Consider the following 15203-nt stretch of genomic DNA (forward strand, 5'->3'; position numbering starts at 1 on the left):
TTCCCCCCCCCCGGCAATTATCTTCCAAAACAATATTTCAGAAAGTCTGTCTCCCCTTCCTCCTCTGAGCCCCATGCCAGAGTCCAGATCTGGATTAGCCTTCCACCCACAGCCTTTGAAAGAAAAAAGGGCAAGCCACAAAATTAACATAACATTTAGTTTGGCCCATTGTTCCCCACTTGGGGGGTCCTCCTCTCCAAAAAGGCTCGGCCTCCCTTAAAGAGGCAGAAGGTTTTGCAAGGCTGATTATTGTGATAAAATCCTTCTCCGCTCTTGCATTTGTGGCAGACATTCACCAGTTGTCTAATTTCTTCCAGTGACAATATCATTTTAAGATCTCCCTCGTGTGTCAATATACTCCCCAGACCATGCATGGGTGCCATTTTGCAAGCTCCATGCCTACTGAGAAACAGTGGCGACGGCAAAATACATAAAACCCCGCGAAGCTCCTAACCTTTTCTAAGAAACTAGAGCAGGCATCCCCAAACTTCGGCCCTCCAGATGTTTTGGACTACGATTCCCATCTTCCCCAACCACTGGTCCTGTTAGCTAGGGATCATGGGAGTTGTAGGCCAAAACATCTGGAAGGCCGCAGTTTGGGGATGCCTGAACTAGAGGCTTTCCTTTTCAGGATATTGGGATTAGAGATATCTCAAAAATATAAAAATTTATTTATGTGTGCAACCATAGCAGCTCACATGATATTTGCCCTCCTAAATGGAAAGAAAACAACATCCTGACCAAATAATAATAATAATAATAATAATATTTTAAAAAATTATTTATACCCTGTCCATCTGTCTGGGTTTCCCCAGTCACTCTGGGTGGCTCCCAACAGAATACTAAAAACACAATAAAACATCAAACATTAAAAACTTCCCTAAACAGGGCTGCCTTCAGATGTCTTTTAAAAGTCAGAGAGTTGTTTATCTCCTTGACATCTGCTGGGAGGGCGTTCCACAGGGCGGGCACCACTACCAAGAAGGCCCTCTGCCTGGTTCCCTGTAACTTTGCTTCTCGCAGGGAGGGAACCGCCAGAAGGCCCTTGGTGCTTGACCTCAGTGTCCGGGCTGAACGATGGGGGTGGAGACGCTCCTTCAGGTATACTGGGCCGAGGCCGTTTAGGGCTTTAAAGGTCAGCACCAAGACTTTGAATTGTGCTCGGAAATGTACTGGGAGCCATTGTAGAGTGGCAGCAAAAACTATTGGAATATGCAGAAATGGCGAAACTCGCTCGAGGAATAAGAAATCAAGACGATCGAAGATTCTTTTAATTTAGAGTGGATTCCCAGAAGCACGTCTGGTCGGTCATTGTGAGAAATAGGAGGCTAGAAACAGGATCTGGACCGTGGATCTGGCCCAGCAGAGCTCCTCTTTGGAGCAAGGGGCCATTGCTCAGCGGTAGAACATCTGCTCCCCTGGTGGCTCTCAGTAGGGTTGGGAAAGAGTCCTTTTCTGAAACCCTGGAGAATTGCTGCCGATCAGTGCAGACAGCACTGAGCCAGATAGACCAAAGCTCTGACTCAATATGGGTAGAACTCGAACCCATCACTTCAAATTACAAGAAAGTCGGTTCTGACTAAACACCGGGAAGAACTTTCTGACAGTAAGAGCAGAGTAGAACAGAGAGGTGGTGGGCTCTCCTTCCTTGGAGGGTGTTTTAAGCGGAGGTTGGGTGGCCATCTGTTATGGATGCTTTAGCTGAGATTCTTGCAAATTTGCAGGGGGTTGGACTAGATGACCCTCGGGGGTCCCTTCCAACTCTGCAGTTCTACGATTCTATGAATATAAGGCCGCTTCCAGTATTCATACTGTTGTTTTATAATCTTAATCCCTTGGGAATTTCTCTCCCTCTGACACCAGGTGGAATTTCTGCTAAAAATCATCATCGGTCAGGATCCACGGGTCTGAAGGAAACTTTTGTTAAATAGGAGAATTGCCTGTCAGATTGGCCCAAGAGGATTAAGTTTGGGCCGCATTGTCTCCAGAGAGCTATGTCGAGCACATGGTAGCTGCTTGAAAATCGTAGGTGTATGAATTTCCCAGTCTGGGTTTGTGTGCAGTTTTCCTAACAGAGTTCCCCCATCCCTTCATACTTCTCAGTTCTAGGATTATGATCAGGAAACTCTGCCATCTAAGCTCTGAACCATTCAGAAAACTCGCTGGAGTCCAGGCAGACAAAAAAAAAAAAGTTTTATTTTATTTCACTTTTTTTTTTTTTTGGTCCAAGAGTGGCGGGAGAAATGTCTGGCAGATCTATACAGACTATGACAAACCCACTCATGGTCCTTGCCTGGCCAGTTTTTCTTTCCTTGAAAGAAGCGAGCAAGAAAAACTTGGGTGAGGATAAACAGAGTTTGTAGATGCTCCAACCGCAGCTCCCCCCACCCGACAAATTCCTCTCTCTCTCTCTCTCTCTCTCTCTCCACAGACAAATTGGCATGAATGAATCTTCAAACACCCCACTCAACACCCCTACACACCCCTGGCCCCTCCCACTCCCCCGCCATTGGCCGGCCGGTTTCTAAGAAGGAATTTAAAAAGGAGGCCTTGGTTTTGCATCGCTTAGGCTCCAAGAGGACAAGAAGACGGAAAGGCATCCCTCCCACAGCCTTCTTCCCCGCCGCTGCCTGGCCTGAACATGCAGACGTCCCAGGCTCTGTACTCTTTCTGCATCTTCTTCCAAGTCTTCCTCCCTTCTGGGCGAGGCTGGCAAGTGCTTAAAAACGATGCCACGGAGATCGTGCCCGACTTCCCGGAGAATACCGAGCCACCGGCCGAGCAACCGTACGTCCAGAGTGACAACGACACCATGAACAACCGGGCGCAACAAGGAGAGAGGCACCTGCAACTTGCCCTGGGCAGGACGGGTAAGGAAAACGAGAGAGAGAGAGAGAGAGAGAGAGAGAGAGAGAGAGAGAGACCTCTTCTAGTTCTCAGGCGTGTGCTCATCTCTAGCTGGCTGTTGTAGCAGAGCAAGCAGGTAGGGTTTGCTGCAGGTTAGTGCACACATTTGATGTTGTTCCACAACCTGTGGTCATACAGATGTGCTCGGACTCCAACTCACATCAATCCCAGTGGTCCAGGATGATAGCAGTTGGAGTCCATCAAGATCTGGAAGCCGACAGGTGCCACCATCCCTGGTTTTCGTTTTTATAGAATCATAGAGTTGGAAGGGACCCCCCCCAGGGTTATCTAATTCCATTCCCCCCCCCCCCCCCGCAATGCAGGAATCTTTTGACCAATGTGGGGCTCGAAGCCACGACCCTGAGATCAAGAGTCTCGTGCTCTTTCCAGCTGAGCTATCTGTGAACTTTGCCTTGCAGGAGCTCTCCAGGGTCTCTAGGTGAAGGCAGAGGTATTTCCCATTAGCTGGGATAGGAGGAGGAACAGCAGAAGGGGCCCTCTATGGAGTCAGACCATTGGCTTAGCATTGTTCACATGGACCAGTAGCAGCTGTCCAGGGATGCTGGGAATTGCACTCAGGAGGAAAGCAATTACTCCGCTTCTAAGCGATGGAACTTTTCCCCTGCAACCTGAGATCCTTTTCCTGGAGGAGCTGGGAATTGAACCTGGAGTGCTTGGCATTCAGAGTCTGTGCTTTCTCCCCTGAGCTATCGTCCCAGCCCGCCACAATTGCTAAAGATTTAGTGACTGGGCTCCTGAAATGACTTTTTAGGAATTACATTACCCTACAAAAGGCAGCATTGTGCAGTCTTCGCGGGTGGTCTCCTGCCCAGGCACTGGTCAGACACAGATCTGTACAGAATCATAGAAGACTTGGAAGGTACACCATGAGGAACATCTAGTCCAACCCCCTGCAATGCAAGAATCTTTTGCCCAATGTGGGTCTTGAACCCAGGACCCTGAGATTAAGAGTCTCATGCTCTACCAACTGAGCTATCTGCTTGCCTTCAATGAAGGCTGCAGCACAACCTGCCTTCAGACCATGCCTTGGGACTAGGACAGCCCCACGTGGTCTCCCAGTCTAGGCATGGACTAGATCCTGACCCGCTTCATTTCAGTAAGGTCCCTGCAACACAACATGCCTTGAAGACCACACCTGCCTCTTGTAATCTGCCTTGCTTGTTGCGTACGGCCAAGAACCGTTCCCTAGCAAAGGAGCTCTGTGTAACACAAAAGCTTTCACACTTCATGGGCCAATAATTTTCTACAGCCATTTGATCCCCCTGTAGCCATTTTCATCCATGAGACTTAAAAGTGGCTTTAGTTTCGACCAGATTTTGTTAAACATCAAACCTATTCGGCCAGAATGTTTGTTGGCATTGCAAGCATGTCTCCTCTGCTTCCTGTCCTGCACGATCAATGATTAGATCGTAAAAGGAACGCTTGCCAAAGGACATGTGTGAAAATGCTCTTAAGAAGGTAGCAATTTGTCCTGAAATATGTGGAGTATTGTGGGATGATATATTCAATTAGGGCTCTATTTACAGGTTTTGCAATGAGACAGTAGGACGTTCTGACCTCTAGGGGTGGAGGAGAAATTGGATTCAATTTGCATTTAAAGGCGAACCGACTTAATTCACATTCTCTAAAACAAGATGTGAAATATAGGAAGTTTTAAAAATTTGCACCGGTCTGAATTTTGCAAAGCTGCTCTTCAGCTAAGTAATGTGTACAAAAGGGCACATGGTAGGGTAAATGTCCATTTTTGTAAGTGAAGAAAAATGATAATTTTTTTAAGATAAATGTGCATAAAAAGTCATATGTTGGTGAAAATAAGATACGAAAATGCATTATATTGGGGAAAACCGATTTTGCAAAAACAAAAACAAAAGCATTGGGAGATATCTGCACTAAAATGCTGGTGAATTTTCATGAGAAAAAAATTGCAAACTGATGTGGAGATCCAGAGATTGGAAAAAGCGAAAGGAGCCTATTTCCCAATGTCCCGTGCCAAAGTAGAAGGCTGCCCCACATAAACTTGCTAGAAATGGCAGGCTGCGAGGGAAGGACTGACTGACAGAGCTACTTCGCCTGAAAACCAGATCTGTGCATGGATAAGCACCCAGCATGTGCCTTGCCATGACAGGGTGAGAGAAGGGGGTCTTACTCATAAAGTAATTCTGACTAAACAGTTTGCAGATGGGGAAAACAAATCTACTGTTTGCTTCCCCATACGAAGCCTTTGGGAACCCCTAGATGTAACTCATTCCGTTTTGAGGTTGCTGGTGTACGAAAGTTCCCCCTTTCTCCACGACCTGGACTGAAGCACCTGGAAATGTACCCGGAAATGGGGATTGGATCTAGAATAGCTCAGCCCGTAGAGCATGAAACTTAATCTCAGGGCGGTGGGATCGAGCCCCTTCTAAAAACATCGGTGTGTCTGTGGGGAAATCCTAACTTCGATATACTTGCAAAAATCCTACTGCACAGGGTTGTATCCAGCGAGGAGCAAACCTGTTGCAATTAATGAACCGAAGTGAGCCTTAATGGGTTTACTCTGAGTAGGACCAGTATTGGCGGCAACCCACAGGATCCTGTCCGCACCTCAATCACAAGAGGACAAGGGTTGGAATTCACAGAGTATCTTGTATCACAGAACAGAACCATATACTTGGTTAGGCTTTGCATGACAAGCTTGTAGCTACATGGAGGTGCAAAAGCCTTGTTCTCTTTTTCACGTGTGTGCAGAGGAGGGGCATCCCTGTCAGGACTGCAGCTGGGGAGGGAAGGCTCAAACCTCCTCTTCCCCCCCCCGCCCTGTGGTCCTGATGAAAACCCTGCCCTCCCCACAATGCCAATTGCTAAATAAAAATAAAATAAAAATAAAAGCAGGTGCCGTTGCTATTCGTGCAATGACAGTGACATCTCGCTCGGCCCGGAGCGTGCGGCTGTTCTGAGGCGTAAGTGACAGCCCTCTGACAATGTGTGTCTGTGGGATCTTGTCGCCAACAACCGCATGAGAAGTTGGCACCCTCGCGGGCTCCTTCCCACGGTCCGTCTCCCGGATTATCAGCCCACTTCCTGCTTCTGTCGCATGGGGGAAGCTCATACTTTGCTGAGGAAACAGTCACCTTCCTGAAATTAGGCTGAGCAAGCAATTCTAGAATGTTCTTCCTCTGGGTCATAGCCATACCTGTTCCTCTCTGTTATCAGAACAGCTCCCCTTTGAGAAACAAACCCTTTGTGTAGCCTATCTGCATATTACTCCTTGCTGATTTTTGTTGTTAAAGGGGTTGGGGGGTTGCTTGGAACTTTTGCAGCCCCAACGCCATCACATTCCCCTTGAATGATCCCCCTCTCTCTTTTTTGGCAAGTTACATCAAAGTTTTTGCTGAGTCCAATTTCTGGATGGTCATTGTGCTGTCCTATTACTCAGAGGCCTGCAAAAATGCAAGTCAGAGACTGTCTCCCGAGACCCCACATTTTCCAAATTAGCTGAAAGAACAATCTATGGGGCCCTCTTGACAAAGAGAATCGCAATAATCAAGAAGAGCCCTACTGGATCAGGCCAAAGATGATGGTGGTGGTGGTGGTGGTGGTGGTGATGATGATGATAATACCCCGCCTATCTGGCTGGGTTTCCCCAACCACTCTGGTAGCGGCTTCCAGCAAAATATTAAAATACAATAATTCATCAAATATTAAAAGCTTCCCTAAACAGGGCTGCCTTCAGATGTCTTCTAAAAGTCAATGACAAACTTAGTTGGTCTCTAAGGTGCTGCTGGAAGGAATTTTTTAAATTCTGTTTCTAAAAGTCAGACAGTTGTTTATTTCTTTGACATCTGGTGGGAGGGCGTTCCACAGGATGGGTGCCACTACCGAGAAGGCCCTCCGCCTGGTTCCCTAGGCAGCTTCCTGTTCTCACAGGGGCCAGCCAAATGATTATAGGAAGCCCACAAACAGGTCCCGAGTGTGACAGCACTCTCCCCAGTAACTAGTATTCAGAAGCACACCACCTACAATGCTGGAAAAATCGCTAGTAGCCATTGATAGCCTTATCCTCCAGGGATTTGTCTAAACTCCATTTGTAGCCATCCAAGTTTCACTCCTATGTTTTGTTCTGCCCTGGAGAATGGGGGGTTCATATTCTACAAGCAAGGAATATGAATCCACAACCTTCACTCACAGTAACCAAGGTCTCTGTGACTCCCCTGCGATCTCCTGATCAAGAAGGCATAGGGCAAGTCTTGGAGCCATCTAGCCATGCCAAAGTGGCCAGCTTCAAGGAAGGGCCCTGTCCTTTTAAATTCCTGCCGGCTAAGAAGCAGGAGCGGAGAGACACCCAGCAAAACTATTCCCCTACTAAAGTTCCCTGTTTACATCTGGTCATTGTCGGAACAACACCTGCTCCCCCTCCAGGAGCTCTCCAAGGTCCTGTAGAATCTGCCTAGTTCTGCCATAGCAGATGAGGAGGTGGCAACCGTGTTTCTGGGTTGTACCACTTCAGCCTGCAGGTGGGTTTAGTAAAATTTATATATGACTAATTGCAAGAGGGGGAAAAAAAAACTCCAAGTGGTTTACAGTTAGTCTGTAGCGGGTTCCGCCCCCTACTCCACATATTTTTTATGCATTGAGGGTTTTTTTTAAATGAAAGAATATTCAGCCATGAGAGCGCCCTCCATTGGTCTGAAGTGGAACTTCCCAGTGGTACAGCTGTTGTTTTTCAGAATTTGGAACAGGCTAACCGATGCCCTGTCAGGTGAGCTCACCGATTGGCCAGAACTTTAGTGGTGCATAGAAAACTCTACTTGGCTCCTGCCGAATAGCAAATCAGATCTGAAAGTCAATAGAACCCATTGAAGACTTTGACGGCTGGTTTTCTGCTCATTCAGAGCATCTAGTGCCGTCTGGGTGGGTGTGGAATATTTTCAGGATCAAAGCCTGCATTTCCTCTGGGGGAAGTGACGGATGCTGCATACTGGTAATAGGTGGGACAAAATCCAAAAGTGTGTAGGCCCAAAGATCCTAGTAGTTGGTGGGGCTACTGAGGGGAAACAATAGGCTTGATTACCCTCCTCCCAAGGCCTGACAGGGAAGCTAACTCTATGGTATTAACCCCTTCATGCAGTAATTCGACTGAAGCATGCTGGCTATTCCACAAAAAAATAACCCATCCTTCTTTCTCTCTTAGAACCACTGGAGTTCAGCTGCCGGGAAACATACTCGACCCGCTACATCACCGACGGTCTGTGCCGCAGCATCAAGCCGCTAAGAGAGCTGGTCTGTTCCGGTCAGTGCCTCCCCTCCCACCTCCTCCCCAACTCCATCGGCAAGGGGAAATGGTGGCGGCAGAACGCTTTGGATTACCGCTGCATCCCGGCGCACAGCCGCTCTCAGCGTCTCCAGCTGGCCTGCCCTGACGAGGAGCTGCGGACTATCAAGATCAGAGCCGTCACCGCTTGCAAGTGCAAGCGCTACACCCGCTACCACAACCGCTCCCAGCTCAAGGACTTCAGCAAAGAGGCCGCCCGGCCCCAGAAGAACAAAAAGCCACGTCTCTCCAGGGCCAGGGGCAGTAAGGCCAACCAGCCGGAGCTGGAGAACTCCTACTAAGCGGAGGGGCCGTCGGCGAGGCCCAGCCCAGATTTTTGTTTTCTGCATGGCCCACCCTCCCTTTTCGTTGTTGTTGATGGCGAATGGATAAACATGGAATGGAGTGAGCGGGGGATGGTGTCGAGGGGTCTTCATGGCCACTGCCCCGGTTGGAGGTTCAGAGCTCATGCAGCCCAAAAGCTATCCGACTCTTCTCAAGGTGGTCGGATGAGAGAGGCGAAGGGTGGGGTGGGGTGGGGAATGGACAGAGCGAACCTGAGCTGGAGGAAGCCTGAGAGATGAGTCGCTCAGAGGGTCCGCAAGGGGTGGTGTGACTCGACAGGCCAAAGCGGGTGAGCAGGGCCCTCTTGTTCCACTGCCTCCCTCGTGATTTCCTTGCCCTGACTCTGTTTGACAAAGGACTGGCGCCTCTCTGCGAAAGCAAACATCAATTTAGAACCAGGTGACATCTCTCCAGGTGTGTGCTCACCTGCACGCCTTCTCTGCTATCCTTGCTTTTTCGCAGGCCGCACATTAATGCGTCGCTCCTTGTTGTGCCACACAGCATTGCCTGAACTATTCGCTAAGCTCTTTGTCAGCAGGACGTATTGGCTTCCTGTCCTGTGATCTGTTGGGTTGCCCTTCCATTCGCCAGGAGAAATGGGGAGCTTCAAAAAATTAAAAATTAAATCACGCCTTATTATACAGTGCCAAATGCACACACGTCTTGGCACACAGCTCACTTTGCAGGGGCAAGTTGGACCAGGAAACTCAAAAGAATGGGGGGGGGGAGTTTTTAAAACCATGCCATATTGTACAGAGCCTGACTTCTATATAAACATAGGGTGCTCGAAGGCTAGGTGGGGCTTGCTATTTTAGCATCAAATAGTATATACCGTGCAGCAGCCTTTTACTAGTATTCTAGGAGTCCCAGGTTGTTATTGTTTTGTTTTAAAGGGAAAGGCAAAATAAGTTTCTAGTCCTCAAAGTGGCAGAAAAAAATATTTCTTTTGGGACTGGGGGCGGTTTTAATGAACACAAGGCGATTCAGAGGGAATCCAGATTCATTTGCTCCAGTCAATTGGATTCAATCTGTTTGTGGAAATAGGTTTCTAAACGTGAACCAGATACGCTAGCTATGCAGAAGTTAGAAGTCTGCCCCATAAAGTTACTCCTTTCATTTGTGATGTGTTCATCAACAGGTGCCTCAACCTCGGCACATATGGACCCACTCTAGTGCTCCCTTGTTTGTCTTGACCATTTGTTGATTCTTAGGGTGCCGTTGATCTGGTACAACTCAGTATAATGTGCTTGTCGGTTTAGCCATTAGCCACTTCCTCCCACCCCCTCTCTAGCCTTTGATCTGGATTAGAACTAGAATGTTGTTTCTACAATGCCAATACACACCTGATATGCTTAAAAGCTGTTCTCTGCAACAATGAGGGCTAGAAACCTTCCTTTAAAACACCGAGGAAGACCTTTCCTCTGCTGCTGCTGCAGCAGCAACAATAACCAAGGATAAAGAATTTCCATTGCACTCGTAGTGCTGCGAGTGTTGTTCATCCCAATAAAAACCTTTTGTGCAGGAAGTCATAGATATTCCCATTTTGCTCCAGCGAGGCTTGCAGTCCGAGCCTACGGGGACAAGTCTCACTGCAGTCAAAAGGGGCTTCCTCCATTTGTGTTAGTTTTGCGTCCGTTACAATCCTATCCATGCCTTCTCAGAAGTAAGTCCCGCTGATTTCAGCAAGACTTAGGGATTATCCACACTTAACTTTCCTCTGCTCTTTCCAGGCGCGGTCCATGCTTTAATGCTCCGTGTCTGAGCATCTTTTTTTCCTTCTTCCTCCAGAGGTTTTACATGAAAACCCGCTCTTTAAAGCTGAATTGGCACAAATGGCAATCTGCAGAAAACCCAAATTGACATTTGTTCCGACTGAGCGCCAAAAAGCGGGTTTTTGCATGGAAAGCTCCAAGGCAAAAACAAAAAATTGTTCAGATCACATTTTAAACCACAGACTTGTGCCTGGAAAGAGCAGGGGGGGGGGGGAGTTAAAAGACGAGCCCTGAGTCCTAAGTAAGTGGGCATATTTAGAGATTGTGACTTGCCAGAAGGCACTCAATAGACTTATGGCCAAGCTAGGATCTGAACCCCAACAAAGACCAATATTCTATCCACTGGAGACCTAGTTCTAGATGCCTCGTGGCTGATCCAGAGAACTTTGAACGTGCTGCCAATTCCGCCATCACTGAAACAGGAATTAAAGTAATTTTCCATTTATGAAACGAGCAGCACCCAGGCCTCAAGCCTCCTCCTTGGAGTTCATTCCCTCGACTTGGACATCTCCCTCCCTAAATCCAGATGTGTGAGTTTCACTTATTCGGCAGTGGGAAACATGTGCTGCGCATGAGCTCAGCTGTGGTTGGTTTAGTGCTCCCTTCCCATTCGTTTAGCATCCTCCAGGCATCAACATCTGGACAGCCCGTACTGAATCCGCAGCACTTCCAGATGTTGGATGTCGCTGGCCTCCAAACCTGCTCTAAACGAGACAAAATTCAGCACCTGGGCATGTCCCTTCCCCAGTTGTTCCTGCTTCATCAACTTGTAAGGTGTGTGTGTGTGTGTGTGTGTGTGTGGCCTTTAGGATTTGTTTCCACTGGTGGACTTGGCAACGGAAAAGCTGCATTTCCCAAGATTAAAATGGCATATTTATTATTTCCCTGTAAAAAGTATTTATGCTTTCTTTCTTCTTTGTTCTTCATCATCATGTCGCAACCGGGCAATCCTGCTCCTGAGATATTTAGCTTAACGTTTCAGAGTTATACAGATATATTCCTAAAAAGTATTAAATGAATAAAGTCATGTCCATGGAAAATGATGGCTGGTGTTTTTTTGTTTTTTTAAATGTGCAATGCAAGGGGTTGTTAACCTGAGAGCCATGTGCTCCTCTACATACCTGTGGGGGGCGGGGTCAGAGGCAAAAATGGGTGGAGCCACAGACATGGATTTTACACCCTCTCTATCCTCCGCCCAGGCAACAAAGAGGCATTATCAGAGCTCAAGGACTGCCAAGGGGCTGACAGGGAAATCAGGTCCCTCGCAGGCCAAAGAGGGAGCATGCAGTTAGCTTCTTTATTAAAGCTCGTAAATGAGGCTTTATTAAAGAAAGGAGGCTCATAAAGGCAAAAACCCCTTCATGAAGAAGTTTCTTGAACTGGCATGCAGCCTCTCCTTCGCTCTCTAGCCCTCTGAGTCAGGTCTTAGAATCATAGAATCATAGAGTTGGAAGAGACCCCAAGGGCCATTCAGTCCAACCCCCTGCCAAGCAAGAAACACCATCAAAGCATTCTTAACATATGCCTGTCAAGCTTCTGCTTAAAGACTTCCAAAGAAGGAGACTCCATCACACTCCTTGGTAGCAAATTCCACTGCCGAACAGCTCTTACTGTCAGGAAGTTCTTCCTAATGTTTAGGTGAAATCTTCTTTCTTGTAGTTTGAATCCATTGCTCCGTGTCCACTTCTCTGGAGCAGCAGAAAACAATCTCTCTCCCTCCTCCATATGACATCCTTTTATATATTTGAACATGGCTATCATATCACCCCTTAACCTTCTCTTCTCCAGGCTAAACATACCCAGCTCCCTAAGCTGTTCCTCATAAGGCATCATTTCCAGGCCTTTGACCATTTTGGTTGCCCTCTTCTGGACACGTTCCAGCTCGTCAGTATCCTTCTTGAACTGTGGTGCCCAGAACTGGACACAGTACTCCAGGTGAGGTCTGACCAGAGCAGAATACAGTGGTGCTATTACTTCCCTTGATCTAGATGCCATACTCCTATTGATGCAGCCCAGAATTGCATTGGCTTTTTTAGCTGCTGCATCACACATTACAGGTCTTCACCCCTGTAATCTTCCGCTATGGCAGAAACCTACTTTCTGTGCCTGTTCCTCAGCAACATGCAACATCCTTTGCATTCTGTTACTCAGGGGGCTGGGGAGGCAGTGCTTTTGGTGGCGCAGGAGAGCTCTGCGGCAATTATGCTTTGCAGAGCGGTGCGGAAGTTGCCGCAACAAGTTCTCTTCTTCCCCTCCTAGAAAAGACTGCACAAAATTCGTGGTTGAAAGGTTTCAAATAACACATTGCTTTACTTGGTATACTGGGAACATATTTACATGAATTTATATACGAGGCTGACTAATATTTGCAGAACTTATTCTGAGGCCCACGGCAGCATAAAACAACACCTGCTGCTCTCACTGTTCAACCCCCCCCCTCTCAAAAGCTGCAGGGTCTGGCTCCCCTCCGTAGGAGTCAGCATCCATACTGGAAACCTCATCTCTCTGTCCTGTGCTGGGCCCACCTGCCTCTCCATGATCCCTCGCACTTCCTGCTACTAGTACCTCCCAGTGTGTCCCCTCCTCTGTAGTGTGGCTGGTATTCCACCACCAGGATCCGGGATCTAAATCGTCATCTTCTGGGGGGCTCTTGAGCAGGCGACTCCCACCACCCTTCCTAATCTTGCCAGTTCCTGACAAGGACACCGTCCAGAGAGACAAACAAACAAACAAACAAACAAACAAACAAAAAACATACAAGGAGCCTATGAAGTTAGACTTTTGAAGAGTGTTTGGCTCAGGAGAGTGTGTTGCCTGGGGAGAAGTCTGAGGGCTGGATAAACTGGATTTGTATTTCGCACCTGAGCCTGAGGTCTCCCACCTCCTTGGTGTAATGCAAATATTGCAGGCCATAGTGTAGCGGGGGAAGGGGACATGGGGACAGCATAGCTGCCAAGTCTCCCGTATTCCCCGGGAAACCCCCATTTTGCCAGCTGTTCCTAGCTGAAAAAACGGATTTTTTTTTGTTTTCCCCCGGTTTATTCTGGCGCGGCGGCCATTTTGGAACTGGGCGGAGCATGCTCAGAAGCGACTTTTGGTGCTGCTTTGCCCAGTTCCAAAATGGCTGCAGTGCGACTTCTGGGCAGAGCAGCATCAAAAGTCGCTTCTGAGCATGCTCCGCCCAGTTCCAAAATGGCAGCAGCGCTACTTCCGGTCTGCTACTTCCAGTCCGATCCCTTATTTCTCTGACATGAACTTGGCAGGTATGGGGGACAGTTGTCCTGGGCTCAAAATTGGCACAAGATCCCAACACCCGATGCTGGCTTAATACAGCTGTGGTGCATTCGTTGAAAATGGCTTCTCCTGTGCAAACCAGGAAGTGACCTCTCAAGACAATGGAACGACTCTTCTTTACTTATCTCTGCAGCTGCAATCTCCTGGGTGATGTAGACATTGTTAGGTAATTGAATGTGCATGTGTACTCCGTCCATTTCCCTCCCACCCACCCTGGGCACTGGCAATCCATGCTACACCACTGTTCGCGGGATAGGAAAGTTGGAGGAAACCAACCAGGACAGTTGCCCTGTCCTGTCAGTACCTCTCCAGTTGCTGCCTAAGCAGGCATATTTTCATTTCATTTCACTTTTAATTTGTATGTTGCCTTTCTGTATTGCTGTATACACAAGGTGATTTACAAGCTGAAGAAGCAACAAAATAGATGGGGAAGATCACTCATGTAATAACAATCTGATAAAATACAAAAAAGGTTCCAATAACTTTAAGAAGAAGAAGAAGAGTTTGGATTTGATATCCCGCTTTATCACTACCCGAAGGAGTCTCAAAACGGCTAACATTCTCCTTTCCCTTCCTCTCCCACAACAAACACTCTGTGAGGTGAGTGAGGTTGAGAGACTTCAAAGAATTGTGACTAGCCCAAGGTCACCCAGAAGCTGCATGTGGAGGAGTGGAGATGCGAATCCGGTTCCCCAGATTACAAGACTACCGCTCTTAACCACTACACCACACTGGCTCTCTTAGCAGGGCTAAGCACAAGTCTGTGGACAATCATCTATCTATTCCTGCCATGTAATGAGGTGGCCATAGCTATAAAACAGTCAACCTATATCAAATAAAGCAGTATTCAATAATCCAGTACTCAACAGAATATACGGTAATAGTGAACAGTAAAATTAAATATCGGCAAAATATCAGCACCTGCCCTGCAAGCAAAAGGCCGCAAATTAATTCCCCAATATCTCCAGGTAGGGCTAGGAGAGACCCCAGTCTGAAACCCTGGAGAGCTGTCAGTACAGACAGTAAGGTAAAAGGTAAAAAGGTAGAGGACCCCTGGACGGTTAGGTCCAGCCAAAGGCAACTATGGGGTTGCGGTGCTCATCTCGCTTTCAGGCCGAGGGAGCCGGCGTTTGTCCACAGACAGCTTTCCAAGTCATGTGGCCAGCAGGACTAAACTGCTTCTGGCGCAAAGGAACACCGTGATGGAAGCCAGAGCGCAAGGAAATGCCGTTTACATTCCCACCGCAGCAGTACCTATTTACTTGCACTGGCGTGCTTTCGAACTGCTAGGTTGGCAGGAGCTGGGGCAGAGCAACGGGAGCTCACTCCGTCAAGGGGATTCAAACCGCCGACCTTCTGATCAGCAAGCCCAAGAGGTTCAGTGGTTTAGACCACAGCGCCACCCACGTCCTGTAGAGCTGTCAGTACAGAAAGTACTGAACTAGATAAACCAAAGGTCTGACTCAGTATAAGGCAGCATCCTATAGCTGTAATTTTACTTCCAAGGAAGAGGAAACAGAGCAAAACCTCACTTCCTGATTGGAAGTTTGAGAAAGGGCATTTCCTGGGGCTAC

The 15203-nt window shown here is 47.8% G+C and overlaps 1 protein-coding gene across 1 annotated transcript; it reads left to right on the top strand.

Moving 5' to 3' along the window:
• The first annotated feature begins 2480 nt into the window (after positions 1–2480).
• On the top strand, positions 2481–11361 carry SOST (sclerostin). The gene is made up of 2 exons (XM_035137218.2): positions 2481–2870; positions 8099–11361. Exons 1-2 carry the CDS (start codon positions 2642–2644, stop codon positions 8518–8520), a joined length of 651 nt encoding a protein of 216 aa, XP_034993109.1. The 5' UTR covers positions 2481–2641; the 3' UTR covers positions 8521–11361.
• The last annotated feature ends 3842 nt before the right edge of the window (positions 11362–15203 follow it).

This window comes from Zootoca vivipara, chromosome 13 (genome assembly GCF_963506605.1).
Source record: "Zootoca vivipara chromosome 13, rZooViv1.1, whole genome shotgun sequence".
In the NCBI taxonomy this organism is placed as follows: domain Eukaryota; kingdom Metazoa; phylum Chordata; class Lepidosauria; order Squamata; family Lacertidae; genus Zootoca; species Zootoca vivipara.

Coding starts and splice junctions, on each gene's coding strand:
- SOST (XM_035137218.2), top strand. CDS start 2,642: ATGCAGACGTCCCAGGCTCTGTACTCTTTCTGCATCTTCTTCCAAGTC. Junction 2,871..8,098: donor ACTTGCCCTGGGCAGGACGG/GTAAGGAAAACG, acceptor TTTCTCTCTTAG/AACCACTGGAGTTCAGCTGC.